We start from the raw sequence: 13,572 nt of genomic DNA, 5'->3' as shown, positions 1-13,572 counted from the left end.
TCAACTCAAATAACTTGGTGGAGTGTAAGAGATTCATTTTGTACTTGTTTCACTTGTAATGCCACATTACCAAGTTCTTGAATTGCATTTACATTAGTACTTTGGCAATAGATTGTTACTTGGGTACTTAAAAGTTAGCCTCTCGATCATGTTGCTGTTTAGCAGGTAGCACATAAATTGGTAAAGACATTGAGCGCGTTCCAGCCAACAATTAGGGAGCTTCAGATTTGCTGGATTAATGTTGACTTATTTTATGGTAATAATTCAAGAGCATGGATACATGTGAAAGAGAAAGGAACATATGTTCCTATAATTTGTGGTTGTAAGAATATTCTTGTAAATCATAATGTTTGCTTCCAATTAAGCTGCAATTATCAGTCGGTAGTTCTTATGTCATAGGAAGTGTCGAGGGACTCCTAGAGCACCCTTGAGCGTGAGATCGGACTTGATGAAGTTGGAACTGTTTTATATGCTGACGAAGAAGGGAAAGCAACTATTGATCCACGTAAGCTCTAAAATTATTTATAATACCTAATACTCATGTGGTGGATAATAAGTAGCCAATGAGTTCTAAAATTATTTATTCTGTAAGTAGCTAATGAGATGAACGTGAACTTGTTTTCTTGAGTTTTTCAATAAGTGCCTATTTTTCATTGATGCTGCTTGGCATAGACTTCGTGTTTGTTTTTGCTTTTAATGGATAGTCAATGGTTAAAATTGGGCATAAGTGACATGAGGCTGACTCGGGGAAGCTTAGTCTTTGTTGGCAGTGTCTAAAGCATTGTAGTTCTACTCTGCTCTTTTTTTCGTGTCTTAATGTACCATTGGCAGCCAATTCACTATTTGGTATTGAAACAGGTTAGATCTTGGTAAGTAGTTCTTTCTATAAAGATTATGCATTAGATGAATCAATCAGGACCATTCCAACCTGCTTGGATTGAGATCAAATTATCTCAATCTCTCTGACCTAACACTGAATCATAGGAGGATTTGGAGGGGAACGAGTTGGAAATGCTTGATCCTGGCTGGTTGCCAAAAAAAAAAAAAAAGGAAAAAAAGAAAAGAAAAAGGAATGTTTACAGTTAAAGCAGTTATTGTAATTTGTGTCAATCGGGTCACAACAATCACTTCAATTAGACTGAAGATAATTTGACTTACAAAGAGCATGTGATTCTTAGAATGATTAGTCTAAAGCAATCATATCAGTCTTTTGTCTTTGTAATCAGTCAGATAAAAGCAAAACTTTATGCTTATAAAATTGCTCAGATATGCATTTTAATATAAGAAGAAGATGGAGTATCAACATACTTTTGATCTTCCTCCTCATGTCCTGCTCTCTTATTTTGGTGTTTGTTAGAACCTTCACTGCGGCACAAAATAGCAGTGTTAGTCTGTCTCTGCAGATGGCAAGTCTTCAACTCGACCTTATAGTAGTGAAGAACTTTTGAAGGTCACAGAAGAGTAGCTTACCACATCCGCAGCAACATCTAAAATAGAGGCAGTGACACCAAAAGAACAACCACCGGATGAGGCATATATTCCTTGTGTGTTTAAGCTGAGACTTTTATCATTTTCTTGTTCATATTTGTATAAAACACACAAATATATTGCAGAATCCACCTCAGAAACTTTAGCTGAAACCACTTTGGGAAAAACAAGCCCTAATCAAGTTGTATAAAAATCTGAGAAAGCAGATAACCAGAGATGAAAATGATACCATGAGTATACTACATTCCGAGAAGATTGGCCTGAGGAATTTAATGTAAAGCACATTATACAAAACGTAGCCTTTGTTTTGCTGCGAGAAATTGAAAGTTTATGCAATTTGTCCTTCCTCTGCTCAGGGTTGTCCTTCCTTTCATCAAACCTTTTGTGCCTGCTAATGACAGAGGGGCATTAGGTGCAAGTATTATATACGAAGGAATAACTAACCCAGTGGCATTTCAAAAAAAGTGCAGTTTTAAGATCGAAGTTACCTTGGAGCACCATTTTTCTCCTTATTCTTTTGTTGTGAACATTTCCTTAGATATGTATGCCTAAAATATCATGCGAGGGAGTGCTAGAACGACTACAAGGCTGCCTTCCTTTAAGTATTCCAGAGAAAAAAGAAACAAAATAAGGAAAAAATGTTAGGGATATCAATCCCTTGTACTCTGGAAAACTGTATCAAGTTTGGAGAATCAGCTGCGAGACCATGGATTGCTTAAACCCAGAGATTCCTGTTATGAGGTGGACATAAAAGGCACAATCTGAAATGAGTGAAAACTAAATATTTCAATAACACATCAACTACTGTCAAGGAGACAACAAAGAGCTCCAGTCACAGCATGCATGAAGAGCATCTCATCATCTCATTATAAAACATAAGACAAGAAGAATAACTTCTCATAGCATCAAAACCTGCAATCTAAACTACAACTATCATCAACCACTTAACTTGACTGGAGCAATTTGCTGGAATAGAAAAAAGAACATTACTTTAGCATGATGAAAAGCAGGCATTTATGAGCTTATAATAACAAGAACTTAGATATTTACATGACATATTATTTACAAGTTCAGAAGTTTAATTTTATGCTATCAAAGTTCACTAGCATACCATGTCTAAAGCCAGTAGTATGTAATAGCTACAGTATGCAAACAGTTGTATTCTGCCGGTTACATGCACACCACACCACCTATATTTGTCGTCACCATCATCATTGTCAACGGTTGCCATCAACATTGCGTGCAGCAGATCCAAGTGCAGAACCATGTTGATGATCAGTTGCTAAAATGCTTTCAAGCTTGTTCATTGGTCCCAGCATCAGGTTTATGCACTGCCAGAGAAAAAAGATTGTTAATGATTGATGAGCACATTAGTTTTCTGAAAGTACCATCCTACAAATATAAGTGAATCCAGAGTGAATCAGAAATCAGGCATGAAATTTACTCTGCCCATGAACATTTGTTTTATATTTTGATTCATATCAAGTGGATTAGTTAGCTCGACTAATGTCAAGCATTTATTGAACTCTGTTCACGCACATTTGTTATTGAACTTTTCCACCATCTGATCCCAAGCCAAGAAAAAGTAGGGTTACATCAAGGAGCTATCAATGTAAAACTTTGTACATCGTATATGAACATGAATCTCTACCAATTTCATTATGGGACCGATTCAGATTAAAACTACATCATAAACTGATAGCATATCAATCAGATTTGAACAGAGAACTGCACAATAACAAACACGTTTTTTTTTACTTCTCTACAATGAAATTTTTAAATAGATAGGAAAAATTAACAAACAAAAGAAGGGAGATTTCTTCATAACTTAAATGTTAAAATATAACACTTAGATAGTTTTTGTGGAAAAAGGTACCACATACACGCCATTTGCACAAACAAGACCTAATAAATTAAAAAGCACGAATAGGCTACAGCTTCCATATTTTTTAAACATTTCATATCTACAAAGGAGAATCATAAGCAAATAATTTATAGAATAAACAATACAACCAGATGTGCACATAGATAATTGATAGAATAACAAGATGCATGTACATCATAAGGAGTAATCAGATAAAATGAAATTAGATGCATATGAATTTCTTTGAGGACATTAAGCATTAATGAATTTACATAATCGACATTAATTGGTAGCAAAGGAGAAATATACACTACATATAAAGAAAAAAATATTAGAGAAATAGAGAAAAAATGTGTGAGAAAAAAATAAATGACAATAATATATAACACTGTAAGGAATAATTACAAGTGCTTACATCAGCAACACATACTAAACAAAATATTGTTTACCACAGCTTCTTAAATAAAATCAATCACCTTATTTCTAACACTCAAAGCAAGTTGACTGCAGAAGTATAGAAGAAAAAGGCATTGATAAAGCTTTGTTATGACAAATTTTAAAACACAGTGATATAATATGGGAAAACCATAGCAGTTTGGATATTCATACTTTTATTTGGTAGTTCATATAGCTGCACAAGTAACTGATTTCTATTAAGTACTCGGAGATATGCATGGACAGAAAGAAAATTTAACAGGACTGCATAAAAGTGAAAATATTTGTCAAAACCACAGTCACACTAACCTAAATTTCTGGAAACTGAGTCCAACTAATCATGGAGATGGCAATACAAAACTTCTTTATGCTAATGCATGTATGGCAATTGCAGCTACTCATCCTTTTGTGTGTAATTATCAATCACAGTGACTCATATCATGAATGCATAGATTAATTAAAAAGAATGTTGAAAAGAAAAAAAAATGTAAAACAACAATCTAAATAAATAACATATTGTAAAGACACCCTCCTCATCTTCCCCCTCCAAGCCTTCTGTCATCATTGTTGATTCAGTCTTGACCCAGTGAAATTTTCCACAAGTTTCTCAACCGACTGTAATACTAATAGCAAACTCTTATTTTCGTGTCAAATTCCTATCAACGTATGTTTGGGCGTGAGAACAATTGCCTTAAATCTTAAACTAGAGTAGAAAAACAACCTTTATGGTTAAAGTGCAAGCTCACAATACCAGCAGGTGGATAAAATTTCCCAAGTACAGAAGAATAATGTAAGAGCAAAATAGAAGTCAAGACAACATTGTCCAGTATATTCTTCATATTCAAGTCTACACACCTGACCATTGGTGCTTAGACGCAATTGAAGTTGCTGAAGCTGAGGTTTTTCTTGTTGTTTCCGTTGCCCTAGAATTGCAAGGCCCATTAATGCAGCTACCACTATTACAGACCACATCGTATTTGCTTCCTTTGCATGATTATATAAAGTTATTGCATGCCTCTTCCACCATGCTCCACATGGAAGGCTAAACCTGTCATTTTTATTTTCTGCTATCTGACTTGATGCATTTGGATAACTTAGAGGAGAATCTGGAGATTGGTAAGAACGATTAATAGGCTTGGAATCATCAGCTTGCTCATTACAAGGAAACGATCCACTCATACCAGTTTCAGCATGATCATCATTAATTCCATGAGAATTTAACAGCATCTCTTCTTCCAAAACCAAGCTCATTTCTTGTGTTGCCTTCCCTTCTCCAATGTCTATGCCACCAAACGAAGGATCCTTGTCTTTCTCAGAAAACTGAATCCCATGTAGGCTGCCATCCAATTTAGTCTTAAAGCTTTCTTCAAGAGTCTTATTGGTGGTGTTACCCTTTTCATCACCGGGGATTACATCTTCATTCATGACTCTATTGCCAAATTCACAGTTACTATCTTTTAGTTTAACAGTCTCGTACTCCATTGGTGGAAATACGAAGTGACTTGACATGATTAAAGGAGAAGATTCTGGTTCACTTTTTTTGAACTCCTTATCTTTACTCACATTTGATGGATCGAATCCCATTTGATCAGCTGCAGAAGCCATCATGGATGCTGAAAGAGAAACAACTTCCCAGTCATTTCCATCAACATGATTCTCTTGACAGTCTTTCTCTTTGTCTGCCATTTCTGAAAACCAAGCACATATAAAGAGTATTAGGCAGAGAGAATATCAAGATATACAAAGATAGCGAGGAAGAACTATGCCATTACCTAGCATTGTAGATAGACAGACAACATTAAGAATCATTTTCATCAAGCAAGATATAATGTTTTCTCAGGGACAAAAGGCTTTCGATGTTAACAAATCAGTAATTAGATCGCAATGCACTAGAGATAACTAAATTGATCTAGCACCTCGTATGAAAAGATATATAGGAAGCAAAAAATCGAAAGCAGAAGCAAAATTCTCATGTCATTCTAGTATTGACTAGAGCAGGGAGAAAATTTCAATCTCAAAAGTTAAAGCAATATAATAGAAGCACAGTTCTAAACATTGCCAACCTCCCCCGGCAAGTATCACGCAGCCAAGAATTATCAGAATACAAGCCCATCAAATGATCCACATGATGTCAAATACAAGAATTTATCAAAATATCAAGCTATTTTGAAGATAATTATATGAATCAGCCAAGAATTATCAGAAAAACAACCGGCAGAGGCAAGTAATTGCGCCCCAAACTTCAGAACCGAAAGGCCAAGACGTGAACGGAGCCTTAAATCCCAACACAAAAGCTTATGAATCAGGTCACAGAAGACAATAATCGGAGGAGCAAATCCAGATTCCGTTCACAAACACGAACCAAAGATCGAACGCAACAACCCCACAAAAACCCTAATCACTGCGTGAGCTAAAAAAAGATGACAGCTACTGGCCAAACCACGAAGATCATCCATGAGAACGCAAAATTCAAAAGAATGATTTGAGAACAACCTCCCGAATCGACAATTCGATCCAAGAACGACGAAGGACGCAGTGGAGAGAGGCCAAACCCCGATGAGAGACGAGGAGGCTACGGAGGAAAGCCACCTCTCCACTCGATATTTATTGAGAACCATTGCTTATAATTAGGAAAGTATTAATTTTACGTAATGGCACCCATAAATATTGAATATCAAAATAGGAAGCCTTCGATGAGTCAAATAATTAATTCCTTACATCAAATCTTATAGTATACTTAAATACTATTTATTTCATTTAAATCAGATTTGGATATCCTTCCATCCGTTTGAAATTAATATAATTAGTCATAAATTGGATATCAGGGTTTAATTAATTATAAACTTAAGTGTGTGCTAATTAGTAATAAAGAGAAAATGATGTCTTTTGATAAAAGCATGTGGGGTCCATGCTAGATTGGATAAGGTCATATTTATTATTTTACTATCAAAAATTAATCAATTAATTAATTAACCCTTGGTTATTAATCATTAAAATATTAAAGTAAGTAACCATTACAACTTCGTCAGGATGGCCGAGTGGTCTAAGGCGCCAGACTCAAGTTCTGGTCTTCGAAAGAGGGCGTGGGTTCAAATCCCACTTCTGACATTTTTTTTTGTCTTTTTCGACTTTAAGACTGCTATATATTTATTGTAGAGGGGATGAATTACGTCATTACAACAACAACGTCAGGATGGCCGAGTGGTCTAAGGCGCCAGACTCAAGTTCTGGTCTTCGAAAGAGGGCGTGGGTTCAAATCCCACTTCTGACATACTTTTTTTGTCTTTTTCGCGTAGAATGCACTCATTTTTATGGGTTCGTAAAACTATGGGCGTCTCGTCTCCTTTCCCCTCCTCGCGCGCTGCGGAGGCGCCGTCTGGAGCTAGGAGGCATGCCTCGATCCCGGTGACAAGCGGCTTGCTTGGCTAACCTAGTTGTTGACTCGTTTCCGTCGGGTGCGACGTCCACGGGTGAACCCCTGGCCTTCGGCATCGGGGACTCCATTGGGCTCGCCAGGTTCAACGACAGCTACCTTGACCGAAGGTTCCGGCCGCGGATCTGATGACGGACAGATGACTTATGCTGCAGCTCTCCAACCAAGCCGGTGACGGACAGGCGGGTTGAGGCTTTGGTCAAAACTCGGGCGGTTTGTCTGGGTTTTAGGGTTTCGATTTTGGAGCATCCAATCGGGAGGCGCCGGTGAGTGAGTGGCAATGGGTTGCCGTCCGTTCTTTAATGTGACAAGGGATATATCTCGCGGTGTTCATGGGAAGTGGCGCCTCTTCAAGGGTTGCATACATGGAGATAATAGCATCACTGTACAGTGAACGACTTTGAGACTGCTATATGTTTGCTGGGGAGGGGATGAATCACGCCATGATAAATGGGATACATATATCTCAACGATGATGGGGATGTCACTTCTCTTCGATGAAATGGTTGATCAGGCTAATCTTTGTTTGGAAATAGCGGCCGAGAGAATCAAGAAAAGCACTCTTGTGGTTGGATATATCTATGATAATCTGGGAGCAAACTACATGGAGACGAATTGGCTGCAATCAAGTGTACAGATGCTTTTAGTTGAAAGGATATCACGGATGTGTAATTGGCCATATCGTGTTCTGCTGAGATGTATCAGAGCCTTGCTATAGGTACTGATTTCTTCTTCGACATGCTTCACTGAAATCCAAGCTGTTTTGTGGGGTTTATAGGCCTTATTATCTTGGTCCAACATTATACTGGTAGTAGGCAAGCAGAGTAATGTTGTGCCGGTACAAGTTTACGATAGGCTCATTTATGAATGACTACCAAACAACAAATGGTGACTTAGATTCTAGCACTTCCTTTGGTACTTCAGCATGCATTTTAGGTTTCCAGCAAACGTTTGAGATCATATAATAAAACCATAGATAAGCCATGATAATGTGTATTTGATTCTATAGAAATTGTCCCTCTTTGCTCGATCAAGATGTTCCCACTCCACTTGGCACTTTTCGCCTATGCTTTCAATTGAAAACCCTGTATAACTAGTTCGAGGGGAATGATATACTTCATGGTTAAGTAATTTTTCAAATGTTTTTTGTAAAGTGTTTTAGGATGTGTCCTCGTTTATTGCTATATCTTATTAGTACAGTTTCATTTACGAATGGCTACCCAACAACACATGGTGACTTAGATTCTAGCACCTCCTTTAGTACTACAGCATACATTTTAGATTTCCAGCAAACCTTTGAGATCATATCATAAAACTATAGATAAGCCATGATAATGTGTATTTGATTCTATAGAAATTGTCCCTCTTTGCTCGATCAAGATGTTCCCACTCCACTTGGCACTTTTAACTGATGCTTTCAATTGAAAACCCTGTATAACTAGGTCGAGGGGAATGATATACATCATGGTTAAGTAATTTTTCAAATGTTTTTGTGAAGTGTTTTAGGATGTGTCCTCGTTTATTGCTATGTCTTATTAGTACATTTTCATCTACGAATGACTACCCAACAACACATGGTGACTTAGACTCTAGCACCTCCTTTGGTCCTCCAGCATGTGTTTTAGTTTTCTGGCAAACCTATGAGATCATATAATAAAACCATAGATAAGCCATGATAATGTGTATTTGATTCTATAGAAATTGTCCCTCTTTGCTCGATCAAGATGTTCCCACTCCACTTGGCACTTTTCGCCTATGCTTTCAATTGAAAACCCTGTATAACTAGGTCGAGGGGAATGATATGCATCTAGGTTAAATAATTTTTCAAATGTTTTTTTGTAAAGTGTTTTAGGATGTGTCCTCGTTTATTGCTATATCTTATTAGTACAGATTCATTTACGAATGGCTACCCAACACCACATGGTGACTTAGATTCTAGCACCTCCTTTAGTGCTACAGCATACATTTTAGATTTCCAGCAAACCTTTGAGATCATATCATAAAACTATAGATAAGCCATGATAATGTGTATTTGATTCTATAGAAATTGTCCCTCTTTGGTCGATCAAGATGTTCCCACTCTACTTGGCTCTTTTCACCGATGCTTTCAATTGAGAACCTTCTATCACTAGGTTGAGGGGAATGATTTGCTTCAAGGTTTAATAAAATTTTCAAATGTTCTTTGTAAAGTGTTTTAGGATGTGTCCTCTTTTATTGCTGTCTTATTGGTACAGTTTCATTTGGAATAACTTGCATGCTCCCCTCTGTCAAGCATAAGAGTGGTAGAAAGGAATACTATTCAACTGTAGAGCTTGTGATGCTTAATAAAGTATAACTTGGTGGATAAGAGTGAATATTAAAGCTACATTTTGCATTGGTAATATCTCCAGAGAATTCTTTATAGGTATACTGGTTCCATAACTTGACATCCTTGGTATCTCTATCCTAATCTGCATAGAAGGGCTAATTATATATTACCCCCTGCAATTAGCTACCCTTAGTATTCCGGTCTCTACACTTTCAAAAGTTACTTTGGGATTGTTATACTTACAAAAGTGAAACATTGAGATCCTTATGCAGGGTTAAAAATCAAGAGAGAGAGAGAGAGGTTTTGTTAGAGCAATGAGTCAAATGTTTCATTTTCATAAGTATAGATATCTCAATATAACTTTTGAAAATATAAGGAGCATGATGTTAAATGTAACTAATTATAGAGGGTAATATATAATTAGCCCCTGCATGGACAGATATTAGCTGATAAGGCTTATACAAATAATGGACTCCTTTCGAGCAACTTAAGCTTTTGAGATTACTAGAATCTAATCAAAATCCTCATCATGAGATCAGAGCAGGTAGTGGGTTCTGCTCCTCTACGAATCCTAATCAAAATCCTGTGTGATGTCCTTCCTTTTGTTTGGTTTGGACTATACATCTGAGTTCAGTTTCACATGACACAGAAATATGAGTCGGTTTCAGTACTGCAACAACAAAAAAAAATTCATCTTGCTTCTGCCAGAGTTCTATATATTTCAATTTCTTCCTTGGCAAAGAACATGATGCATACTGTCTTCTTATGTGAAATGCAACTATACACTTGTTCTGGAATTCCAACAATGAATTGTTGATGCATGGTAAACTCCTGGTTTGAAGCGAAACGGATTAGCTTAAGCATGCAATTCTAAAGGCTAAATGTCATCGAAACCTGATAGTGTTTGTGCTAATTAGATTACGTTGTACATGTTTGAGTAAACTTTTAGATTTGTCTGCCATGTGAAGGTATTTCTTTTTCTGAACTAAAGAGGATGCTTGTATTAGCATTCCCGATTCTAATTGTCACAATATGCAAATTTTTTGACAGAGGTTGCAGATCTGCTGAGCTATTAAGGACTCACTTTGCAAAGTTGTGTCGACGCCAGTATTCCTATCTTGTGATGATTTTACAGCAATCAATCATCAGAGAAATCCATCTGCTGCAGCCTACAGGGACGAACATCTAGTGGCTCCTGGGAGTATCAGCACCCATCACGACAGAGAGACAGATGACAACGCGCCATCTCAACCTTCACATATATGAGTTGATCCAGTAATCTGAGTCTTGTGGATCTCATGGTATTTTCATCGTAGAAATATATCTCTCTACATACACGTGAAAGAATTGGTATATTCAGAGCATAATGAACAGAATTCTTTCATGCCACTCATAGATGAATCAGATAATGCCCTTTTTCTTTGTAGTAGACGTAATCCATCCTTTGTCCATTGTTCAGTTCATGGATATGGTTTTGCATACCGGTGACTGTGGTTCTTGTTTGATGGGACCAGGTAATCTAATTCACCAGATGTCTTAATATTCTCTTACCAGGGACCAGAGAAGATGCTGCTCACCAGGTACGTTCTCTCACCCCATGGGCTGCTCGAATCCTTGTCCATGATCGAGCATATGAGCTTTTAGCCATATCCAATTTATACACTTGATTTGGCAAGATAAGAATGCCTTCTTTTCTTCTTCTTTTGTTGCAAGCTTCATCAGGGGAAATGGAGCATGAATCCGTCAACGTGTGAGCTCATTGGTGGGGCGGCTGCGAGCTTTCCGTCTCCCCTCTGATCGACAAAGGCCAACCAATCCACTTCGATCCCACCCACCTGGTCGCGTTCACAACGGTACAGAGCTCAACTCCTGGAACAAGAGAGCCAACAAACCTGGAGCATCAATTCTCTTTCCAGCCACTGGTTTCTTAGCGAGACACGAAAAGAACAGATTGGCGCCTGGACGCCACAAGTTCCATCAACCACTGTGCATGTACAACGCATGTAAGTGAGGAATCGATACAAACGCCTTCTTCTTTTGACGTTGAAACCATCTTTAATGTTCACAGTGACATCGAAGACTATTATTAGCCTTTTGTAAGCCAACTTTGATCTGATCCAATTTTTGCAGAGCCAATACCCACCACGATGTTGAAGAAGAGCACGAGGGTCAAATCCGAGGATTAAATTACACACGCCTCCCTTTTGTGGCACTTTTAAATGAGAAGGAATACGACCCTTCCGAAGCCATCGCTCCGACTGATCTACATGCATCGAACCCAGAATCGAATCCATCCCCCCTCCTACAACCGTCGATTTGCATGTCGTAGAATTTGGACCGTCTGATTTCGATTCGATGCTGCCGCAGTTGGAGAGGATCCGACATTCTTCCTCTGGACCCACCGCTTCCCTCCAAGTCTAAGGCCCCCTGGCAACCCAAAGCCGCCTTCCACTGTGAGCTGCCCACCCGCATGGGAGGAGGCGGAGAGCGGAAGGAGGGCGACGAGGCCAAGTACCGCGGCGTCCGACGCCGGCCGTGGGGGAAGTATGCGGCGGAGATCCGTGACCCCAGTCGGCACGGCGCCCGCGTCTGGCTCGGCACCTTCGGCACCGCCGAGGAGGCCGCCCGTGCCTACGACAAGGCCGCCTTCCAGATGAGGGGCGCCCTCGCCGTGCTCAACTTCCCCGACGAGGTCGTCCATTATCGCGGCGGCGCAACCTCCTCCTCCTCCTCCTCGTCGGCCACGGGCCGACCTCGCAGGAGCGCCACCACCGGGAAGCAGGTGATCGAACTGGAGTGCTTGGACGACAAGGTGTTGGACGAGCTTCTGCAGTCGAGTGAAGGCTTCAAGTAAACGCTGTGCAACTATCGAGTCCATTAAAGAGTCTAATCTTAAGCTTCTTCGTAGTAGAAAGCTTCTTGTGTTACATAAATGCTCAAGATTTGATGACAATAAGAAAGAGTGAGATGCGGTAGCTTTTTGGATCCAATAACTCGGCCGAGATGTTCTCTCTCGAGGCCAACTGGTCGAAGTTACTGTATTTGACCTTCATGAGAAGGAAGATAGCATTGACTTCTTATGTCTGCACGGTTGGCTGTAATGTTGCATAGGGGAATGAATGCATGTTCGGGTCAAGCTGTGCGCAGCTGCAGGGACGAGAGATCAAAAGCCAAACAGTTCCTCCTCTGTAATTTTTGTTTGGGCATTGGTGGTGCCGGTTATTGTCGTTGTCTCTCGGAAAAAGGACTGTCTACATGCACTTAATCTGAAGGAAGAGAAAAGTCAAAGACTTACGGATAACTCGTGAAATAGCATTAAATAGATTTAGCTTTTATTAGTGGTTTGAAACTACCAAAGTTCGGAAATGTAATGATCAAAAGATGATAGTCATCTCAAAGAAAGAAACGCATCTAAGCTCAGCTCTTTGATCAACCGAAGAACGTAAGTTTCCGGAGAAAAGGTTGCGAGGGAGTAAATAGTAGCCGATATCACAAGTTGCTGCAGATGACGCAAATGTGTTTGAAGGCAGTACCGAAACCAAGCTTTCACATTGAAGCTTTGACCCACTTTGTTTGGCATCGACCATGCATCAGACTTCTCAGTGCAGTGTCCGGTCAAACTCTAAGATTGGGTTGAACACCTTTTCGAGGAGCCACACGTGCGTTCATGGCGATGGAGACAGCTTCCTATAGTTAATTAGTCTCATATAATGCATCTCCCATTGTTTAATGCGAGAATGGTGTTTGTGAGGGGAGTGTCGGTCAACACCTGCGACCACTTTTGACCCGTGCTTTGACTCCGCCACTTCTTCCATGTCTGCTTGCTTGGTCAAAGCAGGATCAACTTCTGCTCAAACACTACGAGCCCCATTCGTGCGTTCTCCTTCACTCGTATCGAAGCCTTCATCTTCCGTTGCTGAAGGTGTAAGTAAATCGCCCAAAGCACGTCCGTTGTTGAAGGCATCAAAACTTTCATTGGCTCGAGCATCAAATTCGATTGACATATGTGAGTAGGGAGCACATTTTCTATGTATTTTAAGCACC

General features: G+C 39.3%; 2 protein-coding genes and 2 non-coding genes across 13 annotated transcripts; 3 read left to right on the top strand and 1 right to left on the bottom strand.

Annotated features, from left to right (window-relative positions):
• Positions 1-1,225: 1,225 nt before the first annotated feature.
• On the bottom strand, positions 1,226-6,403 carry LOC135609894 (ATG8-interacting protein 1-like). 7 transcript variants are annotated; one of them, XR_010485960.1, is made up of 6 exons: positions 6,281-6,403; positions 4,643-5,475; positions 2,600-2,819; positions 1,718-2,219; positions 1,471-1,643; positions 1,226-1,365 (listed from the first exon to the last, which is right to left on the bottom strand). XR_010485960.1 is itself a non-coding variant. In XM_065103679.1 (4 exons), exons 2-4 carry the CDS (start codon positions 5,471-5,473, stop codon positions 2,706-2,708), a joined length of 870 nt encoding a protein of 289 aa, XP_064959751.1. In that variant the 5' UTR covers positions 5,474-5,475; positions 6,281-6,403; the 3' UTR covers positions 2,486-2,705. The 7 variants fall into 7 exon arrangements, 2 of the variants coding, with proteins under 2 accessions (XP_064959751.1, XP_064959750.1); XR_010485961.1 differs by lacking the exons at positions 1,226-1,365; positions 1,471-1,643 and having other exon boundaries at positions 1,684-1,879; positions 1,977-2,219; XR_010485959.1 differs by lacking the exons at positions 1,226-1,365; positions 1,471-1,643 and having other exon boundaries at positions 1,684-1,876; positions 1,977-2,219.
• Positions 6,404-6,811: 408 nt separating this feature from the next.
• TRNAL-CAA (transfer RNA leucine (anticodon CAA)) lies at positions 6,812-6,895 on the top strand. Its single transcript has one exon. It is a non-coding gene; the product is annotated as a tRNA-Leu (tRNA).
• Positions 6,896-6,974: 79 nt separating this feature from the next.
• TRNAL-CAA (transfer RNA leucine (anticodon CAA)) lies at positions 6,975-7,058 on the top strand. The gene has a single exon. It is a non-coding gene; the product is annotated as a tRNA-Leu (tRNA).
• A 27-nt stretch (positions 7,059-7,085) lies between these two features.
• Positions 7,086-12,616, top strand: LOC103981247 (ethylene-responsive transcription factor ERF098). 4 transcript variants are annotated; one of them, XM_018824540.2, is made up of 5 exons: positions 7,086-7,938; positions 10,579-10,829; positions 11,043-11,108; positions 11,251-11,531; positions 11,659-12,616. In XM_018824540.2, exon 5 carries the CDS (start codon positions 11,999-12,001, stop codon positions 12,380-12,382), a length of 384 nt encoding a protein of 127 aa, XP_018680085.1. In that variant the 5' UTR covers positions 7,086-7,938; positions 10,579-10,829; positions 11,043-11,108; positions 11,251-11,531; positions 11,659-11,998; the 3' UTR covers positions 12,383-12,616. The 4 variants fall into 4 exon arrangements, with proteins under 4 accessions (XP_018680085.1, XP_009396177.1, XP_064959748.1 ...); XM_009397902.3 differs by having other exon boundaries at positions 11,242-11,531; XM_065103676.1 differs by having other exon boundaries at positions 11,043-11,531.
• The last annotated feature ends 956 nt before the right edge of the window (positions 12,617-13,572 follow it).

This window comes from Musa acuminata, chromosome BXJ2-4 (assembly GCF_036884655.1).
Source record: "Musa acuminata AAA Group cultivar baxijiao chromosome BXJ2-4, Cavendish_Baxijiao_AAA, whole genome shotgun sequence".
Lineage (NCBI taxonomy): Eukaryota > Viridiplantae > Streptophyta > Magnoliopsida > Zingiberales > Musaceae > Musa > Musa acuminata.
Note: the sequence above shows the minus strand (reverse complement) of the source record. Positions and strands in the feature narration are given on the sequence as shown.

Bases quoted from the DNA above. Each gene is read 5' to 3' on its own strand.
- LOC135609894 (XM_065103678.1), bottom strand. From the start codon at position 5,473: ATGGCAGACAAAGAGAAAGACTGTCAAGAGAATCATGTTGATGGAAAT. The intron at 2,820-4,642 runs GTGTGTAGACTT...TTTCTCTGGCAG, and splicing joins GTCTAAGCACCAATGGTCAG to TGCATAAACCTGATGCTGGG.
- LOC103981247 (XM_018824540.2), top strand. From the start codon at position 11,999: ATGGGAGGAGGCGGAGAGCGGAAGGAGGGCGACGAGGCCAAGTACCGC.